We start from the raw sequence: 23,883 nt of genomic DNA, 5'->3' as shown, positions 1-23,883 counted from the left end.
ATGACCTGTTCTCTGAATAGGTCATCAGTGTCTGATCGGTGGGGGTCCGACACCCTTTTCCTAGGCCAGTGAGGTCACGTTCTTTGGTCACGTGGCCTAGGCGCAGCTCAGTCCCATTGAAGTGAATGGGGCTGAGAACAATACCAAGGCACAGCGATGTGCTTGGTGAGCTGCGATATAGCCTGCTAGGGTTGATGATGCTGATTACAACCGTGGTGCCACTTCCTGGGTCAATGACGTGACCGCCGTGTGCTAGACAGCGGGTGCGCAGGCGCTAGATCTCAGCGCCAATCTAAAGGGAGGGGGGGCATGATTTGATAGAGAGGCGCGTCAGTATGGAGCACCAGGGACGTTGCTGGAGCGGTGCTCGAACCGCCTAAGCCCGCCACCTGGTGCTCTAATAGCTCATTAGCATTTCTCCTCGGCACTACTACCTACAGATAAAAGATGGGTATCGTTTTAATCAGCGTCAGCAACCCTAGCGGGCTATATGCCCGGTTCTATAGGGTTTTCCAGATGACAGAGCTGCTTTAAAAGATCACAGAAAACCCTTTTTAAAGAATTTTACTTTATGCAGATATTCTTATACTATACATAAAATCGCACTATTCTTTAGGATTTTGGGCTATGATCCCACTGCATTTTCAGTGTAGGGTCAGTGTATATGCCAGGAGAGTTCCCACCCCATTCACCCGATGGATGCCAAAAGGGTGTAGCTTGGAACGAGTATAAAAAGTGTATTTGACTGCACTTTTCTATGTGGAGGAATGTGTATGCCTCAAGGTGTACAATTATTTTTAACATGGATGCCTATACAGTGGCATATACAGTGGCATACGTCTGCCTATACAGTGGCATACGTCTGAGCCTTTCATCAGAGGTATATAGCCAAGGCAATCCTCCCAGCATACAATATACGTACAAAGGACGGCCAAAAAGTGTGAACAGTAGAAAATTGTTTTTTTTGAACCCATAATTGCAGTCGTCTAGTCTTCTTCGCCCCCAGCCTTGCACGTGGCCCCTTACCGAGTTATACATTACAATAAGAGGTGCAGCAGATTGCAGGGCTAATTTGTCTCTTTGTCTCCAGCCTCCAGGTACTAGAGATGATCCTCGTGATGACAAAGCCACAATACGCTGCGAGACGTCCCCTCCTTCATCTCCCAGATCTTTGCGGTTGAGTTCGGTTCATAAAGGAGCGTTGCACACCATGAGCCACGAGGACATCCGGGACATTAGAAAGTAGGTATTGATCGCAGCCTCCAGTGTTATTCAGCATATTCCTAGGCCACAGTAAATGACTGATTTGCAAAGCTGGACCAATATGGACCACCGCAAAGTGCAGAAATTGAATGGGGTTGTCTCGACAAGACACCCCCTTACTATGTGACTTATTAAAAATGACCTCTCGCCTCTCCTGACATGTCTGTTTTAGTAACTTCTTGCATTCCCCATGTAATAACAATTCTGGAGCATTTATTCATATGACTCTATGTTGTGTTATTCCTCTATTACTCCTACTAGAAGTTGTGATTGAATTGCTAGCAGGTTGCAGAAAAGGTCTAGCTGGGTGTTACCAGTTGGGGTGTGTCCCTGTCTGACACTGATTGGACACATTCAGACTTTTCAGGGACACACCCCCCTTCCCAAATGGTAACACCCAGCTGAGGTGGACCTTCATTGCATATTGCAAGCAATTCATTTATAAACGTCTACCAGGAATAATATTGGAATCTTTCAACATAGTTGTAAGAATAGATGCTCCAAAACTGTTGTTCCAGTTCCATGCTAGTAGTTGCTAAAACGGACGTCAGGAGAGGGTGTGGGTCCTCCTTAAGACCTATGGGCATCATAAATTGGGGTTCCTCGCTCAGGATCACCCCTCTATGAGCCATAGTGGAGGGTTGCTAAGAGCAGATCTCGCTCTGACATATACAGTCCAGTCCTGATCCTGGAGCTGAACGGTCTCTTACAGCTCCACGGGCTCACAGGACGGTCAGGTCAGCAATCCCAGCAGCAGTAACAGCAGCCAGGACTCCCTCAACAAAGCCCCGAAAAAGAAAGGAATCAAGTCATCCATCGGACGCCTATTTGGCAAAAAAGAAAAGGGCCGTCCTGGACAAATGGGCAAAGAGTCTCTCGGACCAGGTGAGCGTCACTCATGTTACACTACATTCCTATTGAAAAAGTTGTCTGGGATTTTAACATTGATGACTTACCTTTGGGATAGACTATAAGTGTTAGGTTGGAGGGGTTCTTGCTCCCAGCTGTTTAAAGAGGCCATGGTGCTCATTACCAGGCACATTTCTGTACATTTTGTAATGGCTTAATGTGGTACTGTCGCTCTGAGTACGTGTAGTACCATACATAGCCACTAGAGGATGACTACACTGCACCTGGTATTGAAGGGAACGCAGTACTTTCCGGAGTCCCAGGAGCTGGCCCGCCACCAGTTTGATACTGTTGAACTATCTCAATAATAGGTCATTAAAGGGGTTGGCTCATCTTGCACTTTTGGTGGCATATTGCTAGGATATGCCACCAAGGGTCCAGTAAGTGCAGGTCCCACATCTGTCTCTAGAACGGGGGCGCACCACATAGGTGCAGCCACCCTCCATTCACTTCTATAGAAGGGCCAAAAATAGCTGCACAGACTCAGCTATTTCCTGAAGAATGGAGATGTGGGCGCACTTGCTCTCCGTTCACTACTGTGGGAGTTCCGGAAATAGCCGCGCTCGCTCGTTCAGCTCTTTTCAGAACTCCTATAGAAGTGAATGGCATGTGCGGCGCGCTCTCCTTCGCTTTGGGGTCCTGTTCTACAGATATGTGCGGGTCCAAGACATTGGTGGCATATCCTAGCTATATAGGTGTCCTGTCGGACATTGGTGGCATATCCCAGCGATATTGGTGTCCTGTCGGACATTGGTGGCATATCCTAGCGATATTGGTGTCCTGTCGGACATTGGTGGCATATCCTAGCGATATTGGTGTCCTGTCGGACATTGGTGGCATATCCTAGCGATATTGGTGTCCTGTCGGACATTGGTGGCATATCCTAGCGATATTGGTGTCCTGTCGGACATTGGTGGCATATCCTAGCGATATTGGTGTCCTGTCGGACATTGGTGGCATATCCTAGCGATATTGGTGTCCTGTCAGACATTGGTGGCATATCCTACTGATATTGGTGTCCTGTCGGACATTGGTGGCATATCCTACTGATATTGGTGTCCTGTCGGACATTGGTGGCATATCCTAGCTATATGCTTTAGAAGTGCGAAATGAGCAAGCCCCTTTTAATATTAAAATCACAGACAACCCCTTTCAATCACAACCTTTTATGCCTGATGCACACATACCATAGTCTAATGTTTTACCTGCTGGCTTCTATAGTCCTAATGATGATCTGAGCAAGTCACCTGCATTTCTCACCAAATCCATAATCATAAAATGGTAACTTGTGCAATATCATTTGTAGGTGGAATTCCAGAATTTGAAAGCACTTCCCAAGAATCTCTTGGACTTGCGAAGCTCGGAGGACCGGTAGAGAAAAACCGAAAGCTCCAGAAGAAGTAAGAACTATTTTAATATTTGCTGTAAAAATGAAAAAAATAAAAAAAAAATTGCATCATTGCTTAAAAGGGTATTCCCAACTTGTAAGAAGTTGCATATTACAAGGATATGCCATCATTTTATGATCGATGTGACCCCTCACCAGAGCAGGGGATATGGGGACGCCTGTCTTTTAGCCAAACAGAAAGTTTCTGTCATCAGTGCAGGTTAAATATTGATGATCTATTCTCAGAGTAGGTCATGAATGCCAGGTGGGGGTCCGACTCCTAGCACCCCTGCCGATCAGCTGCTTGAGGAGGTCTGACAGGCGCTGCAGCTTTGCAGCCTCTTCACAGCATACCAAGCACAGTGCCACACATTGTATAGTGGTTGTGCTTGGTATTGCCACGTAGACCCATTTGAATGGGACTGAGCTGCACAAAGGTCATGGATGTGAAATCACAGGCGGAGCTTCTTTAAACAGCTGATCGCCAGGAATGCCCGGATTCAGACCCCCCCACCAATTAGATATTGATGGCCTTTGCTAAGCATAGAAGCTGAAAAATTGATAGATACGTTGTGATCTGCTGTATATATTTCTCAGACAACCCCTTTAAACGTATCAGCCTATGGACCAGACAATTTCACAGGGAATTATCTAGACTGGATACAATTGTAGCAAATCCTCAGCTGTGAGAGGTATGAGGTCTTTATAGGTTTTAGGCCTCTGCTTGTAAACCAGAATATTCAAGACTATTTACTGACAGCAAGCAGATTAAAAAACAGGGGCAAAACATTTTATTACTGAAAAACCCACATGTTTTAAGCCCTACTTTAGGTTTGTACTTATGTTTGTTTTTTTTGCTTTTTTGGGGCTAGCGTAAAATCAGGGTGAGTATAAGTTTTACTGAGTGGTGGATGCTCTTCTCCTCTGGTTCTGTTTGCATGCTCCTTGTGGTTACTAAGGGTGAAGATTTCACTTCTCGGCTTCTTGAGGTCTGCTCAGTGTTTTCTGTCTGTGCAGCGATGTGATTTCAGAAACTCTACTCCAGTCTATACAGAGTCAAGTCCCATTATCCTGACCACAGCTAATATCCAGAGTAACAGCCGTGTGCAGCACGGACAGTGCTAGACGGGCCCTGAGTTACTCAGTAAGGTCCTGGTAGGTTGTCACAGGTATCTGGAGCCATGCTGACTTCAGTGCGTCCCACAGCTGCTGGAGGGGGATCCATAGAGTGAACGCAACCATCGAGGTGGTCCCACAGATGCTCAGTGGGGTTCAAGTCTTAGGAATTAGGGTGCCAGGGTAGTATATGGTCATGCTCTTCTACCAAATGTTGGACGTTTTCTTGACGTGTGACATGTCTCATTGTCTTGCTGGAAGATCCCATCCACCACAGGGGAGACAATCGGCTGATCTGCAACAATGAATTCATACCCAAATTGGTGGAGAGTGCTCTCCACATGGTTGAGTGGCCCAGAGAATGCCGTTTCCCAGACCAAAACGCTGCCCCCCACCGGCTTTTGTTCTTCCAGCAATGGTTGCAGGGTGTTTGTTCCCTGATGTTTCGGTCCTGACACGCCACCGTCCGTCCGTTCCATGAAGCAGCAAACGTGACTGATCGGAGAAGACAATCAGCGGAGGTCCAATTCCGATACTACCGCGAAAAATTGGAGCCTTTTCTGCTAATGCAACTTTGTTACCAGAGTTGCAGTGACCGTCTGTCTGCTTCGGAGCCCCATATGCAGTAGGGTTCTCTGAACTGTTGTGTTAGACACACGTCTGGTAGCTCCCCAAGTCATTTTGGTGGTGAGCTGCTCCACCGTAGAGTGCCAGTCCGCCCGCTCGCACCTTTGTAGCCGACGCTCACCCCCACATATCAATGGCACGTGGTGCTCTGCTATTTCCACGTCGCTTATTCCCAATGGGACAGTTTGTCCACTCACCATACACTTTCACCAGAGCAGCACGAGAACAGTTGAACACTGCGCAGTTTCAGAAATACCGCCACCCTTGACTCGAAAACCAATAATCATTCCTTTTTGCAACTCGTATAAATCGCCCCTTTTTGCCCATGACAGCAGCGAGGGATGTGTGTACAGACAGCCTATCACACACCTTATATACCCACCGAGCCCGCTCAGCACATGTGACTCCTTCATGAGCTTCGAGGAGGAAGTGGTCAGAATAATGGGTCTCGACTGTGCAAAAATATATACTGTACCAAACCTTGCCACCATGGGTTTCTTCCAAAATGCCGAAAGAGTAGTAACCGGCATTGTCACCTTGTATTCTGCTCGTCCCTTTCATAGTTCTATCCATTAGCAGGAAATCCTCTTTCTTAGAGTCCTGAATGCCAAATCTATCTGGTCATGCAGTGACCAATTACCCCCAGGACCATGCATCATTCGGGGGTTTGTGAAAGATAACGGGCGCTCCATGGGTGATGTAGGGGTTGCCATGATTACTAGGTGTTATTGGGCGACCAAAACGGAAGACGCAGATATAGTTAAGGAATAGTTGTCCACGCTGAGCTGCATTACCCTGACTCTTCTACTACAGAGTGTACAAAACCTTGTGCAGCCGACGGGCGTGCCAGGTCTCGGCCTTCCACCGATCTGACATGGATGACCTATCCCATATCTATCGGAAAACGCCTTTAACATATCCAGCAGATAAATAGATATTAATAGATCAGTCAAACAGCAGAATAAATAGCAATAGTTTTTCTTCTGCGTAGAGTAAAAAACTAAATAAAAATGGCAAATGATGAAGATCTGTTACAAGATGCCGTAGTGTTACATGTGGAACTGAACGTGCCTAATGTGTCGTGTAATATCTGCCCTCCTAACATAATCTGTGATTACAGGCACGAGCTGCTGGAAGAAGCTCGGCGACAAGGGCTGCCATTTGCACAGTGGGACGGTCCGACTGTGGTTGTATGGTTGGAGGTAAGGCTTTGTCTTTGGCAGCCTCGACTGCGCTATACAGGTCAATGCGAATGTTAACCGCTGTGTCTTCCACCTACAGCTCTGGGTCGGGATGCCCGCCTGGTACGTGGCTGCATGCCGAGCCAACGTGAAAAGCGGGGCGATAATGTCGGCTCTTTCTGACACCGAAATCCAGAGAGAGATCGGTATTAGTAACCCATTGCACAGGTTAAAACTGCGACTCGCCATCCAAGAGATCATGTCCCTGACCAGTCCTTCCGCTCCCCCCACATCTAGAACGGTAAGGATATTATACTGTCATTTTACTAGCTGTTGCCACTTTTCACATTGCAATGGTCTGCTTAGGACATTATCCATATGATGCATTAGCAGGTAATAGAGGAAGCAGTCCCAGGACCCCTGACGACCCTGAGCTGAAAGCAGGTCTCGTTCTAGAGGACCCAATGAGTCGTTACATTACATGGACACCCATTGAATTCAGTGGGTGCTGTGTAATTCTATGGGGAACTGATTACTAGTCCAGTAATTACAGATAATATGGATGTCATAGAGTGGATCGGGGAGGAGAGTCAAAATGAAGGGCGCCCTCTACAAGTGGCTTTCATTATGGCAGATTCAAGCCATCCTTGTGTGATACGGGCAGTCATTTGGCTGCCATATAATACTACATTTTCCCTGTAGTGGGCATGTCGGAAAAAACGTCTGGCAGCGGTTTGCCCAGAGCAGGACCTTAGACGGTCACCTAATTGACCCAGCAGCCTCATTTTAAAAGAGAATAAAAAAAAAACATGGCCACTTTCTTCCAAAAGCAGCACCACCCCTGTTCACAGGTTGCGTGTGGTATTACAGCTGTTCCCCTGTAGCTGAGCAGCAATAGCAGACGGAGCCCATAGACAGGGGCGGTGCTGTTTCACATTTTTATAATCGTGGACAACCCCTTTAAAATGTAACCTGGCCAATGATTTTCCGGGTGAGATTAGATCCAGGGGGTGTTGAGATGGCTCCCATCAGTGTGTCTTCAGCGGAGTCTCTTGAATGCATTACCTGATGTGTTTCGGTACAAGTAACTCTTTACTACAAGCATATATGCAGGGTTTCGAGGTGGTGGGTAACACTTACCAGGGCAGGGGCTGTTCTCCTGTGTGGACAGTTATATACTGCACAATGCACAGTAATCCTTTTTCTAAGTACGTTGCATAGCAGTTCCTACTTCAGATGGCAGCACGCACCGGCTGTGGTCCGCGCTGCTTGTATTTGTGCACATGTTGCGGATTCTTGTGCGGAAAAAAACGTAGCACCAGCAAATTGAATGAGATCAGACGCATCTCATGGTCACTTTGCTTTTTTCACTCCAGGCCGAAATTGACCTGCCGTGCGGGTTTTGAAAACAGCATCATGTGAATTGTTTGTGCGGATTTAACCCGTTTCAGTGCAAAACCCCATCAAATCCGCACGTAAGACATGTGGATTTAGTGCAGAAACGCACAGAAATTCGCATGGAAATTTTTGTGGAATTTCTGCACCCGTGTGCAGCCTACCTAAGAGCTAGAGAGGGTCCTGTTCTTGGGATGTAATGTGATAGTACATCGCGGCCTCCCGTATCCAGTAGGGGAGGCCGCGATGTACTATCACATTACATCCCAAGAACAGGACCCTCTCTAGCCCAGTACATAACTCTGAGTCCGCAGTACATCGCGACCTCCCCTACTGGATACGGGGGCCCAGTGCATAACTCTGAGTCCGCAGCCGGTCCGTATTGCTATTTAAAAGCCGGCTCTGCTATCCTAGGAAGACTGCTCGCACTCCTGCGCGGTAATGGTTATATATCATAACGCCTTCTTACACCCCTAGCGTTTGCTCTTCTCCTGCTCCGCCATGTACCTGTTGCTTATATATTGTGCCACCTTCCCTCTCTGTTACTGCTTCCCTCTCACTGGACGCACTTGCATTAGTCCACGGGAAATGTCTGGGTTACTCACGAAGAGATGGAAACTCTCACAGCCTCTCCACAAACGGTTAGTTTTCAGCACCACTGCTTGTTCGTGTAGCATCCCCCCCCGTAGCCCTCTCACAACCTTCTCTGTGTAGTTTTGCCGTGAGTGGATTTGTAGACGCTCTGGCGTTTCTTACATTTTTAGTTTTGAGATTTGGGGTTTTTGTTTTTTAATCTTTGAGGTGCTGGGCTGAGTGGACACTATTGTTGCCTGCCCTCTGCCCAGCACTGAAAGGGTTATTTTGAGAAATAAATAGAAAACCAGGGAACCTCTCGTTCATCACCGGAAGGATGCGGGGTCTTCCAGATGTGACAACCCTGGGTGCAGTAGTCCTGCAGCTGAAGACCCCCCCATCTTCCTGCTTACTGTTTTCTAATGGGAATGTGGAGCTGTAAACTATGAGATGTAGCCCACTGCAACCAGAAAGCCGAGGTTCCCGACTGTTTTCTATGTGTTTCCAAATTGCATGTGCATCTCGTGTGCTGCATGGAGTGACTGTTAGTCTCCTTCATCCGAATGACTAACTTTCTGTATTCTTTTGCTTTCCTAACCCCACGTAACACCAGGACGATGAGGAGGGGAGCTGGGCTCAGGTTTGAGCATTTTCACTAATACGCTTTTTTCTCATTTAGCTCTTTGCTAATCAATATTTAGTGAGCATAACTTAGTAATCATCTCCATTAATGACTCCAGTTGTGATTCCAAATTCAAGGTTGAAATGCATCTGGTCTGATTACGGGCTTCTTGGCGTAATGCAAGCATGCACACAAAGCTAAATCCTCGGGAAACATCAAACCAACCACATGTGAGAGGACGCATCGCCACTCTCAGCAGTTTTGCACCTATGACACCGGCTGACCTGTTACATGTGCACTTGGCAGCTGACGGCGTCTGTGTTGGTCTCATGTTCCTATGTGCCCGTATTACTGAGAAAAATGAAGTTTTAATATATGCAAATGAGCCTCTAGGAGCAACGGGGGCGATGGCGTTACACCTAGAGGCTCTGCTCTCTCTGCAGCTGCTGCATCCTCTGCACTTTGACAGGGCAAAGCTTGATGGCATTTACACTGCCTGGTCCTGACAGTCAAAGTGCAGAGGGCGCGGCAGTTCCATACAGAGCGAAACCTCTGGGAGTAAGGGTGCTGCCCCCGTTGCTCCTAGAGGCTCATTTGCATATATTAAATCATAATTTTTCTCAGCAATGCGGGCACATAGGAACATGGGACCAACACGGATGTCTTCAGCTGCCAAGTGCACATGTAACAGGTCAGCCAGTGTCATAGGTGTAAATCTGCAGATGCCCTTTTAAGTTCAAGGTCTGATTACGGATTTCTTTACATAAAGCAAGCATGCACACAAAGCACAATCCTCAGGGGCAACATCACACCAACCACATGTTAAGAGGACCTGTCATCACAGCATAGGTCATCAGTATCTCATCAGTGGGGGTCTGACTCCAAGCAGCCCCTCGGGTCAGCTTTTGGAAGCAGCTCTCGGGCACAGGTTGCGGCTTCTTCCTTTCTCATGTACATTAGTCACATGGCCCAGTTCCAATCAAGTAAGGGTACTTTCACACTTGCGTTTTTCTTTTCCAGCATAGAGTTCCGTCCTAGGGGCTCTATACCGGAAAAGAACTGATCAGTTTTATCCCCATGCATTCTGAATGGAGAGCAATCCGTTCAGGATGCATCAGGATGTCTTCAGTTCAGTCTTTTTGACTGACCAGGACAGAGATAAAACCGCAGCATGCTACGGTTTTATCTCCGGCCCAAAAAACGGAACACTTGCCTGAATGCCGAATCCGGTATTTTTTTTCCCATAGGAATGTATTAGTGCCAGATCCGGCATTCAAAATACTGGAATGCCGGATCCGTCCTTCCGGTCTGCGCATGTGCAGACCGAAAAAAAATGTAAAAAAATAAATGCCGGATCCGTTTTTCCGGATGACACTGGAAAGATGGATCCGGCATTTCACCGTTCCAGGATCCTGATCAGTCTTAAAGTGCCATCAGTTTGCATACGTTTTGCCGGCGACGAAACTGCTTGCTGGATCACTCTGTTGCAAGTGTGAAAGTAGCCTAAGTGGTATTGCGCTTCTATACCACGCACAGCCTCTATACAATGTACAGCGCTGTCCTTAATATACTGTATCTGTAGCTTTTGTCCAAGTGCTGTGGCATTCATGTGATGTCACCATGATCTATAGCTCTTATATAAAACCAACAGCATATGCCATTTAGGGGCCAAATGTTAACCCGATTGAGGCTCTGTTCACATTTGCAATTTAATCTTTCTGTCGAAGGTGCTGTATAATAATGTAGTCTGCCGTCAAAAATTACAGAAACTTGAGGGATGCCTGAAGGACCCCATTATAAGTCGGCGGGATCTGTCAAGATTTATCGAGATCCTTTCATACACTGGCATAGCTGTCATACCTCCCTAATGAGCGGGAGCCATGAGGATTAAAGGGCCCATCCCACAATGACAGCTCAGTGCTAATTGTCTGATCGGTGAGGGTCGGACTACTGGGATCCCCACCAATCACAAGAAAAGGGGGTCTCGTGTCTCCCATTTGAAGAAAGTATTGGTCAACTATGCACACTGTCGCTCCGTTCAAACTCTATGGGACTGCCAAAGACCACAGAGAACAGCACTCGGGTCTTTTCAGCTTTCCCTTATAGATGAATGGAGAGGCAGGGCGCATCCTCGAACACCACTTCATTCAAAGGGGGGACCCCCCTATTCTCATGATCAGCTGAATCTCAGCAGTCGGACCCCCACGAATTACACACCATGTATATCGCCTATACAGATGATAAGTTGGCATTCTGAGACAACCCCTTTAAAGGTGTGGAACCCCTCTGTATGAAGCAATACACATTTAAAACAGATATTTGATACGGCTAGAATGAGGATATATCTGCACATATATTGAGCTGTAGCCTCTCGAGTCCCGAGGGAGCTCCACGGGGATACAGGCATAACATTACATTTGTTTTTTTAGTTGAGACCAATCTTACCTAGATTTTTTGCAATTTTTCAGTAGGTTGCTTGCCGTATTTTTTTCCTTCCACCGCAAACTTTGACATTGCACATTTTTGTTTTTTGGGTCACACCGTGTCATGACACGGTGAAGCCCTAGCCTTAGTGTCCGTAGTGTCTGCAGCACATAATCAATGATGATTTCAGTCGCCATGATTGGCGTTCACGTATTTCAATTACTATCGACTCTAAGGAAGCCAATTCCCCTTCTGACACTGCACTATCCTCCTAGACGCTTGCGTACGGGGACATGAACCACGAGTGGATTGGGAACGAGTGGCTGCCCAGCCTTGGGTTGCCCCAGTATCGTAGTTATTTCATGGAGTGCCTTGTCGATGCCAGAATGCTGGACCATTTAACCAAGAAGGACCTCCGCGGGCAGTTAAAAATGGTCGACAGCTTCCACAGGTAAGACCATTCCCCCCCCTGGGACCACAGCCACATGTACAGTGACATTTTAGGGCAAAAATCTAGCATTTATGTAATTTTTTTTTTTTTACAATAGGAACAGTTTCCAGTGCGGCATCATGAGCTTGCGGAGGCTGAACTATGACAGGAAAGAGTTGGAGAGGAAAAGAGAAGAAAGTCAAAATGAAATTAAAGGTAGGTGTGACACCCCACTAGTTGTCTGCATTGCGAGGAGCGCCAGCGTTGACCTGCAATGGCTGATAACAGACAACTGTAGTGTGTGTTCTACTGCACAGCAAATACAGCGGAGAATGATGTAGCTGTCCCCTTAAAGGGATTGTCCACTAATTTCCAGACTACTTAGACTGGCGGGACCTGTGTTGGTGATCATACTCGCCTGATCCCCGGTGCTGGGCCCCGGCTCCTTTGCTCCCTGGCCTCCGCTGCTTGTCTCGGTTCCCTCCATGTAAACTTTCTGTTTGACCCCGCTGCAGCCCATCACTGGCCGCAGCGATGACTTTCTCACCTTGCGTCACTTGGCCATTTTTCATGGCGCAAGGGGAACAGGGGAGAAACGATTGGCTGCAGCAAAGTCAAACAGGAAGTTTACATGGTGGGACCCGAAACCAGCAGCGGAGACCAGGGAGCTGGGACCCAGCACCGAGGATTGGGTGAGTATGATCACCAACGTGGGTGCTGCCAGTCAGAGAGCTCTGGAAATTAGTGGAAATAAGGTCTAACTGTGCAGATCATGGCAGGAATGTTTCTTATGTCCGAAGTGCATTCAGCTCGAACTGAAATCATAGATAGAGCCACAAAGGTGACATATTGGACTTGTCCTACTCAACAAGAGGTCGTAGATGACACTGAATATGAAAGGTTGCAGGAGAATGAGTTTTTAGGTTCACTCTGGTTGATAAATGGCACCACCAATGCCCACCGTTCCAAGAAATTGTTGGCGGGCTTATAGACTAGGGGGTGGCACACGTAGCAGTTGTCCAGAATCCATGTTTCTAAAGGACCTCTGAGGTCATCGGTATTATGGACATCAGTGCTAATATCTCTGGAAAAATAGTGGAAGAACTCAGTGACTGTATTCTGTTCCGTTGAGTCTCCAACACAGACTTGAACGAAGCATTAGGCCTCTTTCACACTTGCGTTGTCCGGATCCGTCGTGCACTCCATTTGCGGAGGTGCCCGCCGGATCCGTAACACCGCAAGTGAACTGAAAGCATTTGAAGACTGATCCGTCTTCAAAATGCGTTCAGTGTTACTATGGCACCCAGGACGCTATTAAAGTCCTGGTTGCCATAGTAGGAGCGGGGAGCGGGGGAGCGGTATACTTACAGTCCGTGCGGCTCCCGGGGCGCTCCAGAATGATGTCAGAGCGCCCCATGCGCATGGATGACGTGTCCATGCGATCACGTCATCCATGCGCGTGGGGCGCCCTGACATCATTCTGGAGCGCCCCGGGAGCCGCACGGACTGTAAGTATACTGCTCCCCCGCTCCCCACTACACTTTACCATGGCAAACAGGACTTTAGCGTCCTGGCAGCCATGGTAACCATTCAGAAAAAGCTAAACGTCGGATCCGGTAATGCGCCGAAACGACGTTTAGCTTAAGGCCGGATCCGGATTAATGCCATTCAATGGCCATTAATTCTGGATCCGTCCTTGCGGCAAGTGTTCAGGATTTTTCACCGGAGCAAAAAGCGCAGCATGCTGCGGTATTTTCTCCGGCCAAAAAACGTTCCGTTTTGGCACTGAAGACATCCTGATGCATCCTGAACGGATTTCTCTCCATTCAGAATGCATGGGGATAATCCTGATCAGGATTCTTCCGGCATAGAGCCCCGACGACGGAACTCTATGCCGGAAGAAAAGAACGCAAGTGTGAAAGAGCCCTTACTCATACACTGAATGGACTTATTGTGTCTGCATTATATGGCAGTGCTATGAAGGATCTATGTGGTGGTATCTGGATTCTATGCAGAGATTATTCGGGCATTATATTTTAGTATTATATAATGCATTTCAAGTGACAAGAAAATTCTGAAAAATTCACACCCACACACAGCACAGGAGCATCTGCTGCAATTCCAATAGGAGCCATAAAGCAAAGCTCCGAATCCAAATGTAAATGGCTGACATTGCATCTCCCTGTCTCCTTCAGATGTCCTTGTTTGGAGCAATGACCGAGTCATCAACTGGATTTTATCCATCGGGCTTAAAGAATATGCAAATAACCTTCTAGAAAGTGGGGTTCACGGCTCCCTGGTTGCCTTAGATGAGACTTTTGATCACAACACATTAGCTCTGCTGCTACAAATTCCCACTCAGAACACACAGGTAAGTGGGGTGTTACAGCAGCTCTGTACATGGAAGTTAAAGGGATTAACCCCCCCTCAAAAAAGCCTGGGCCCCTTGTGTACAATATACTTACCTGCTCCCCGACACCCACGTTGCTCCTGATCTCCGCACGGCCGCCACTGCACCTCCCCATCATGCTGATCAAAACATCCGGTGATGAAGGGGAGCAGCCAATAGCAGGCTGCGACGAGGGAGAGCCTCCCTAGTGTCACCACGATGCTAGGGTGGCTCGTCCTTGTCGTGGTCTGCTATTGGCTGGTTGTTTTGATCCGCTCGACTGGGTGATGCAGTGACGGCCGTGCGGGGATCAGGAGCGGGTGCTGGGGAGCAAGTAAGTATGATTTATATGTGGGGCCCTGGCATTGGGGCACATGTTTTATAGTTTGGATAACCCCTTTAAGTACTGATGTAAGGGTCTGTGATGAATATATACAGTGGATATAAAAAGTCTACACACCCCTGTTAAAATGTCAGGTTTCTGTGATGTAAAAAAATGAGACAAAGATAAATGGAACTTTTTCCACCATTAATGTGACCTATAAACTGTACAACTCAATTGAAAAACAAACTGAAATCTTTTAGGTGGTGGGAATAAAAAATATAAAAATAATGTGGTTGCATAAGTGTGCACACCCTTAAACTAATACTTTGTTGAAGCACCTTTTGATTTTATTACAGCACTCAGTCTTTTTGGGTATGAGTCTATCAGCATGGCACATTTTGACTTGGCAAGATTTGCCCACTCTTCTGTCAGATTGCGAGGGCATCTCCTGGGCACAGCCCTCTTCAGATCACCCCACAGATTTTCAATTGGATTCAGGTCTGGGCTCTGGCTGGGCCATTCCAAAACTTTAATCTTCTTCTGGTGAAGCCATTCCTTTGTTGATTTGGATGTATGCTTTGGGTCGTTGTCGTGCTGAAAGATGACGTTCCTCTTCATGTTCAGCTTTCTAGCAGAAGCCTGAAGGTTTTGGGCCAATATTGACTGATATTTGGAACTGTTCATAATTCCCTCTAGCTTAACTAAGGCCCCAGTTCCAGCTGAAGAAAAACCGCCCCTTGGCATGATGCTGCCACCACCATGCTTCACTGTGGGTACGGTGTTCTTTCGGTGATGTGCAGTGTTGTTTTTGCGCCAAACAAATCTTTTGGAATTATGGCCTAAAAGTTCAACCTTGGTTTCATCAGACCATAACACCTTTTCCCACATGCTTTTGGGAGACTTCAGATGTGTTTTGGCAAAATGTAGCCTGGCTTGGATGTTTTTCTTCGTAAGAAAAGGCTTTCGTTTTGCCACTCTACCCCATAGCCCAGACATATGAAGAATACGGGAGATTGTTGTCACATGGACCACACAGCCAGGACTTGCCAGATATTCCTGCAGCTCCTTTAATGTTGCTGTAGGCCTCTTGGTCGCCTCCCAGAGCAGTTTTCTTCTCGTCTTTTCATCAATTTCGGAGGGACGTCCAGTTCTTGGTGATGTCACTGTTGTGCCATATTTTCTCCACTTGATGATGACTTCACTGTGTTCCATGGTATATCTAATGCCTTGGAAATTCTTTTGTCCCCTTCTCCTGACTCATACCTTCTAACAATGAGATCCCTCTGATGCTTTGGAAGCTCTCTGTGGACCATGGCTTTTGCTGTGGGATGTGACTAAGAAAATTTCAGGAAAGACCAACTAGAGCAGCTGAGCTTTATTTGGGGTTAATCAGAGGCACTTTACATGATGGCCGGTGTATGCTGACTCCTATGTAACAGGATTGTGAATGTGATTGCTTAATTCTGAACACCGCTACATCCCCAGTTATAAGAGAGTGTGCACACTTATGCAACCACATTATTTTAGTTTTTTTTTTTGTTTTCTTCCCTCCACCTAAAAGATTTCAGTTTGTTTTCCAATTGAGTTGTACAGTTTATAGGTCACATTAAAGGTGGAAAAAGTTCTGAAATGATTTATCTATGTCTCATTTTTTTACAGCACAGAAACCTGACATTTTAATAGGGGTGTGTAGACTTTTTATATCCACTGTATATATTATATATAACACACTTTTTTTACATTTATTTCAGGCACGTTCAGTGTTGGAGCGGGAATTCAACAACCTTCTCATAAGAGGAACAGAAAGAAGATTTGATGATGTATGTGGTCCCTTATCTTATTTAGCATTTTTGGTACAGGTGGGAATGTTATAAAAATGCAATATGTTTGACCAGCACATAGACACCACATTAGGGGTTTTATGCAGTTAAGGAAGTGATGGTGTATCAGTAGGATATGCACTCACTTGCTGTTCAAGAGGGTCTGACTGCTGGAACCCAACTTGTCCTACAACCGCGGGGCCGCAGTTCTAGCTTAAAGGGGTTGTATCATCTCAGACAATGTCTGATAGGTTTGGGCACCCTCCATTCATTCCTATGGGAGCACTGAAAACAGCCGAGAGGTGCACTCGGCTATTTTTCGGCAGTCCTATTAAAATGAATGGAGAGCACACCGCGCAAGCGCTTCCACCGTTCCACTCACTTCTATGGGGCCAACGGGCGCCGTTCTAAAGATAGGTGTGAGTCCCAGAGGTGAGTCCCACACCTATCAGACATTGTGGACGTATCCTAGTTCCCGTCTTAACCATGAATGCTTGAGGTGGGAATACCCCTTTAAACCATTGTCTGAAGCCTCCAAAGAAATGTCTGCTCTCTGCTTCTACTTTTACAGGATGATGATAAAAGCTTTAGACGGGCCCCGTCGTGGCGAAAGAAATTCCGACCAAAGGATGTGCGAGGACTAAGTGCTGGCTCTGCGGAGACACTACCCGCCAACTTCAGAGTCAACTCCTCTATGTCTTCACCTTCTATGCAGCCAAAGAAAATGCAGATGGATGGTAGGGCGACCTGTTATATTGATCTGTTGTGATGGCCTTGCATGATCAAACGTGTGCAGATGGTGCATGGAAATTTAGTAACCACTTACCGTGTTCCTTCTGTATTTTTCTTAACCTACTCAATGTGTTTTTAACCTCAAATCAAAATGGAAGACAAATGTGGGAATCTATGGCCTGCACAGCATCAAATATTACCCCTGTATAAGTATATGCTCAGATGTACGGTTCATTACCAAGCTGCCAGTGTAAACCATTAGACCTAGAGCTAAATCTATGCCAGCGGCTACCCCCTACTTGCCACATGATAAATGCCATATGTATAGTGCTCCAGTTCCAAAAAAAATGGCGTATGGGGGGGATAGGACAAGCCAATGCTGCAGGTGATTTCTGACATCTAAGCTTTTCAGTTCATGGATGCCTCTAATATGGAGTGCATTGCATAAAATGCCCTTGCACCTCATACAGGTTATACTTACCCTTTTCCCGGCACCCAAGTCGCTCCTGATGCCCGCACAGCCACCGCTGCATCTCCCCGTCGCACGGAACAAAACATGGGGTAAGAGGGGGCGGTTGGGGGAGCAAGTAAAAGACTCCCTAGCGTGGGGAGATGCAGCGGTGGGTGACGGGGAGCGGGCTAAGTATAACCTGTATGACGTCCCCGGGCATTTTGGGGGCATTATAGGGGTTGGATAAATACTTTAACATGGCACCTGACAACCTGTGATTTTACGGCTTTTGCAAAACTACAACTCCCAGCATGCTCTGACAGCCAAGTTGTAGTTTTACAGCAGCTAAAAAGCCATGGCTTGGGGAATGATCACCCTATAGCGATTGCTGTAAGAGTGTCAGTAGATAAAAGTGTTGTCTCATGGAAACAACCCCTGTCCATGTTCCCTGTTAGGGCATGTGGACTTCAAGATCAAGAGCGATTGTAGCTCTGTACGGGGGGAAACCTCCTTGCAGCCGTGATCTCCAAGGCTAGTGTCACTGTGGAGACATCCAGGGACCAGATAAAGCTCCCCAGGCCTGTTGGGACATACCAGTGGTCACCCTAACAGGTCCCTGTGCAGATTTCTGGCATGCATAAGTATGTCAGTATGCTTTAATTAAAAAAATGATATTTAAAGTGTTGTCTCATGTTCCAGGGCCGTGTCTTCCGGACCAGTGACCCCTGAGTATTAGAGTTCAAATGCCACCTGGGAACACATCACTGCTGAGGCCAATGAATGGCTGCAGTGTTGCATGTGACTGGGGACAGGATGTCACATTTCCAGTCTGCCATGGACTCATTCACTTGATTCATAAACTACTATTAGGAGTAATAGGGGAATGGCTAAACATAGAATCATAACAATAAATGCTTCACAATTCTCATTTCACGTGGAATACAGTTCTCTACTAGGACAGACATGTCGGAAAAGGTGACAGGTGCACTGTAGTGTAGGTCAGCGATGAATAGTATCATAGTTGCGATATATAGGAGCAGATTTTAAAATAAAAATAAAAAAGTAGCTCAAAATACTGCAATCCATTGTCTGGTAAAGTGCTGAGTCTCTGCTTGACCTTATTTCTACAGAATCATACTGACAGCTTTATGTCACTATGATTCTGTAGAAATAAGGTCAAGCAGAGACACATAGCATTATAAATCATGACAATGCCGTGCGCTCCTGCAAGTCCAGAACGGAGGATCACACTCACACACGGAGCGTGATTCCCGCAATGGTCTCGCTCGTGTGAAACAGCCCTAACTGGAATAGCCCTTGAAAAAGGGATTCTGTCACCTGGATTTTGCCTATAGAGCTGTGGACATGCGCTGCTAGATCGCCGCTAGCACATCCGCAATACCCAGTCCCCATAGCTCTGTGTGCTTTTATTTGGGCAAAAAAACGATTTTTTATATATATATATATATATATATATATATATATATATATATATATATGTAAATGAGGCAAGTAAGGAGCCCAAGGGGCTGTTACTAACGTTTCTGGAGCCCAGCCATACCCACTGTGGAGGAGCCCAGCACTGCCTGCATCCTCCGAATCTCCTCCTTGCTCCCCGAGGTCACCAAGTTAGAGCGCCGTAATCTCACGCATGCGCGAGTACGCGGCGTGTCAGTGCCGGCATAGTGTTCCTTCCCTGTGCTGGCATCAGCCTCAGGGAACGAACTGCGCATGCGCTAACTGCGAGATTACGGCGCTCTAACTTTGTGACGCCCGGGAGCAAGGAGGAGATTCGGAGGATGCGGACGGTGCTGGGCTCCTTCACAGTGGGTATGGCTGGGCTCCAGAAACGTTAGTAACAGCCCCTTGGGCTCCTTACTTGCCTCATTTACATATATATAAAAACGTTTTTTTGCCCAAATAAAAGCCCTCAGAGCTATGGGGAATGTATATTGCGGCGATTTAGCAGCGCATGTCCGCAGCTCTATAGGTAAAACCCAGGTGACATTGTCCCTTATGTACCTTGAAATGGTCCATGTAGAAGTTAAAACCAGAATTTTGTCTGGTCCTGAAGGGGATAATACCAGTGATATCTACTGTAGGGCCCCATTCAGACAGGCGAACTGCACCAGTGTTTAACTGTCCATGTTCCAGGTGTCATCTGCTTGTCTTAATATTTGAGAGTGTCTTACACAAGTAACGTAACACTAACTGCACGTCGTGTTTTTTGCATGTCTCTTATGGTTATTAATAGGCAATATGTCTGGAATACAAAGACTGGATTCAGCCACAATTAGGACATACTCCTGCTAACGGTATCTGTCGGTAAGTGCTCTCCCCACTAGGGTGACTCTTCAGGGTATTTAAAGCAGTGCACGTCACTTTCTAAAAGTGGTCGCTCACCAAAGACAACCACCTTTCATGAAGCAGCTCCCTAAGGGTAACTGCACACGGGGGCAGCTTTACAAAGAAAATCCGCACAGATTTCCGTGTGGATTTCTCTGCCTTTCCGTACCAAAACCACATGCGGTTTTTGGATGCGGATTTGCCACAGATCTCACCCTTGCATTGCAATTGACACGCGGCAGATGTCAATTTCCGTACGGAAGAAAAAACGCAAAGTGTACATGAGGTTTGTCTAGTCTCATACACTTGGCTGGTACTGTATTCCGCACGAAAATCCGCAACGTGTGCAGGGTATGGTGAGCTGAACTGGAGTGACCACATACTGAAGTTTGTAATATATAGAGGGGCTCCCCGTTCTACTACCCTAATGGCACACATGGACACAACTTTTGGACAGCGCCTTTAAGGGGTTTGCCTGTCTCCTAATGAGTCTAAAGGGCGGAGCTTTGTTGACCAATCACATTGACTGTTAGATAAAGATAGTCGTCTAGTTTCATAGGAAACTGCTAGTAAGTTTGTGACGTATGTAGTAAACTTACAGGAGAATGTTGCCGGACATCCAGGTTCACCCTGATGCCTAACGAGCGTGGAACAATGGAATTTAACGGGATTGCACACTTTTGTACCTTTTTTTTTTTTTTTTTTTTTTTTTTTTTTTACTGCTCGTGCATCTGCAATAAAAGAAAATGTTGCAGCTTTTCAAATACACTCCTTAACATTGAGAGTTCAACTCCAAGAAGAAAAAGTCACGGAATTAGGGAAATCACAGGATCGATGTACCTGTAATGATATGCAAATAGAAACAAAATATTCAGAAGAACACGATTTATTCTGTATCGGGTTCGAGCAACACGTGTAGAAATACATGACTTTGCACACCTTGGCATGCTGGCAGTCAGGTTATTAATGGTTGTGTGAGGAAGGTTCTGCCACAGTGGATGCACTTGGGCACGTAAATCATCAAGATCACCTGCTGGCAGCTCCCTTTGCAATTGTCAACCAATGACATCCCAGATGTGTTCAATAGGAAGCGTGCTGCAGGTCATGGTACACGTTTAGGCCATGCAGACTGCTCACAAAAGCATGAGCAACATACCGCCTGTCCTGTTGAAAAAAAAGGACTGCCCACGGTGCTCACACCACTGGTTCCACAACCAATTCCATATAACGCTGAGCTAATAGTGTACCTGAAATGAAGACTAGAGGGGTGCGGCTACTGTACTTATGCCACCCTACAGCATAATCCCGGGAGTAGGACTGGTGTGACGTTCCCTTGTGAAAGCATCTTCATGGCATTGCCCGCATGGTCCCCAGACCAATCAGACCAGAGACAAAAGCAGGACTCATCGCTGAAGAGGATAGATCTCCATTACAGCCTCCATTGCCATCTTGCTGTGCACCAAGATAGTCTTTGACAGCGGTGGCGTGAGATCAGTGGATCACCTGTAGCTGGACGTCTGGCCTGTAGCCCAATGTCATGCAGACGTCTTCTGATGGTTTGTGTAGACCTAGGCTTGGAATGTGACGTCCAATTTTTCGCTTGCAGTACAGAATGGATCACTACGCGCCATTCTTCTAACCAGGTGATCCGTCTGTACAGAGGTTCTCCTCTGTGCACCTCTTGCTGTCATTCCAGGTCAACGTCGTCCTCCCAACCACCGGGACACGCAACGTTCAACATCGCTGACATCTCGGCTTTTGCACCTAGCGATCTGCTGGAGAGATAAACCAAGGCCTCCCAGTTCAAGGATTCTGTCCCTCTCAGTTTGTGACATGTGGCGATAACTGGCACATCGACGAATAGGAGGCGTCGCACAATCATCCCACACGACCTAATCCGATTTTTGAGGTTTCATGTGACTAAGAAAAAAAACTTTGCTTTTAGTCTGGCTCTTACACCCCTCCCACATCCACAGATTGGAGCTAGGTGCTTGAAAATGTGATCATCCGCAGAGTTTAGCGACACCTGCTACTTTGTCAATTTGCACGACCTTTCGGCTTGTCCATTATGTTGCTGCAGTTTCAATGTTGAGGAGTGCAGATCTATTATTTAATGCGTACAGCACCTATGAAGACCTATATGTCTCCAAAGTTACAGGCTACACGCAGACCCCGTGCATCGTCTGATCCTTGAAGGTAAAGTAACACATGACGGAAGGATCAGGGTTTGCTTGTAGTCTGTAATCATGCAAACATTGGTCTTCGTGTACACAATAGAACAGGGGTCAGCAACCTTCGCCACTCCAGCTGTGGTGAAACTACGACTATCAGCATGCACACTTGCTTGGCTGTTCTCAGAACTCCCATAGAAGTGAATGGAGCATGCTGGGAGTTTTAGTTTCCCAACTGCAGAAGTACCGAAGGTTGCTGACCCCTGCAATAGAAATTTGAAGAAGATGATTTTCTAAGTTGCTTCAATTTTTATTTTAGATGCATTGGAGCAAAGAAAAAAAAAAAATGGTTGCACAAGTATACACGCCCTTTAATAATTTGTGGTCTTAGCTCTTGTGCCCTTTTCCTCAGGTCTCTTATTTTTTTTCTCTTCTCTTTTTCCCTGCAGTTTACCCTCATTACTTCTACAGATGAATATGCAACATCTGAATCCATCTTGATTCCACATTTCCAGACCCGGCCGAGTTCTCCGTACAAATCAAGCTGTCCAGACACTTTTTGAGATATTTTAATACAGAGTTTTTAAATTAGCGAGTAAAATTATAGATAGGAGAAATATTTTAGAATTTTAACCGTTTTGTCCTATTTCTGTTCACTCCCGCGAGAGGATTTTTCCGTCGTCCATTTTCCATGTGTCCTCGTTCATCCCCCTCTTTGTCCGCGGTTTTCCCCTCGACCACCTTACTGAATGTACTGTAACTCCGCGTGAGTCCCTGCTAATCACCAGGGGGCTTTGTAAATGATTCTAGTATTGTAATTTATGGGTATATTTCATAATGAGCCTGACGGGAAAGTTTTTGTGTAATTTTTTTTATTTTTATTGTATTTGTACAGTCTTAGAACATCGCGAAAATCTATTGATATCATTAACCTGGTACCAGATTGTGAAGTGTCCCCAGCCTTCCACAATCCTTAGAATGATTTACTCAGTCTGCGTTGCTTCGTTTTTTTTTTTCTCCTGGTCGGACTTTAAGGGGGCATGTACATTTTTCTTACGTTGGGTTAACGGTTTTAGCGTTCCTTTTTTTTAATTTTTTTTTTTTTATGTACTGTCATATCAGAAAAAAAAGCCATAAAAGCATTTTCTAAAAAATGTTAGAAAAAAAAAAAATGAAGGTGTCGTATAGGATTGAAAAAAAAAAAAGAAGAAAACTTTTATACTTAAAACAGCGACACTCTTGTCTGTGGACCGTGCCTGATTCTGCAGCTTTGACCCATGGACTTAAAGGGGTTGTGTCCTCTCATACATTGAAGACACATCCCTAAGATAAGCCCTTAATATCTGATAGGTGCGGGTCCCACCTCTGGGACCCTCACCTATCTTTAGGACCGAGTCCGCAAAGTTAAGGAGAGCACACAGCGTATGCGCCGTCCCCCTCCATTCATTCCTTTGGAACTGCCGACAGTAGCCGAGCGCTGGCTCTGCTATTTCCGTCAGCCCCATAGAAGCGAATGGAACGGTGTCCGCGCTTGTGTGGTGCGCCTCCCATTTCATTTCAGTGGGACTTCCGAAAATAACGGAGCGTACTTCTCGGCTATTTTCGGCACTCCCATAGAAATTAATAGAGGTTGGCCGGGCATGCGCGGTGAGCCTTCCTTCCCTTTGTGGGCTCCATCCTATAGATAGGTGCGGGTCCCACCTCTAGGAGCCACACCTATCA

The 23,883-nt window shown here is 46.4% G+C and overlaps 1 protein-coding gene and 1 long non-coding RNA gene across 9 annotated transcripts in view; one reads left to right on the top strand and one right to left on the bottom strand.

Moving 5' to 3' along the window:
* The window catches only part of PPFIA1 (PTPRF interacting protein alpha 1), a 69,750-nt gene extending 46,365 nt beyond the window's left edge, over positions 1–23,385 (top strand). For 2 of the 8 annotated variants that reach the window (XM_040409078.1, XM_040409076.1), the window contains 13 exons: positions 1,091–1,242; positions 1,976–2,148; positions 3,479–3,572; positions 6,423–6,504; positions 6,584–6,784; positions 9,065–9,091; positions 11,773–11,948; positions 12,046–12,143; positions 14,123–14,298; positions 16,393–16,461; positions 17,033–17,198; positions 19,899–19,969; positions 22,611–23,385. In XM_040409078.1, the coding sequence (XP_040265012.1) occupies positions 1,091–1,242; positions 1,976–2,148; positions 3,479–3,572; positions 6,423–6,504; positions 6,584–6,784; positions 9,065–9,091; positions 11,773–11,948; positions 12,046–12,143; positions 14,123–14,298; positions 16,393–16,461; positions 17,033–17,198; positions 19,899–19,957 (1,473 nt within the window). In that variant the 3' untranslated portion in view covers positions 19,958–19,969; positions 22,611–23,385. The other 6 variants (XM_040409080.1, XM_040409079.1, XM_040409084.1 and 3 more) reach the window with 4 other exon arrangements.
* LOC120980178 lies at positions 7,854–8,445 on the bottom strand. Its single transcript, XR_005774480.1, has 2 exons — positions 8,204–8,445; positions 7,854–8,097 (listed from the first exon to the last, which is right to left on the bottom strand). It is a non-coding gene; the product is annotated as an uncharacterized LOC120980178 (long non-coding RNA).
* Positions 23,386–23,883: the final 498 nt, after the last annotated feature.

Source organism: Bufo bufo, chromosome 10 (assembly GCF_905171765.1).
Source record: "Bufo bufo chromosome 10, aBufBuf1.1, whole genome shotgun sequence".
Taxonomy (NCBI): domain Eukaryota; kingdom Metazoa; phylum Chordata; class Amphibia; order Anura; family Bufonidae; genus Bufo; species Bufo bufo.
Note: the sequence above shows the minus strand (reverse complement) of the source record. Positions and strands in the feature narration are given on the sequence as shown.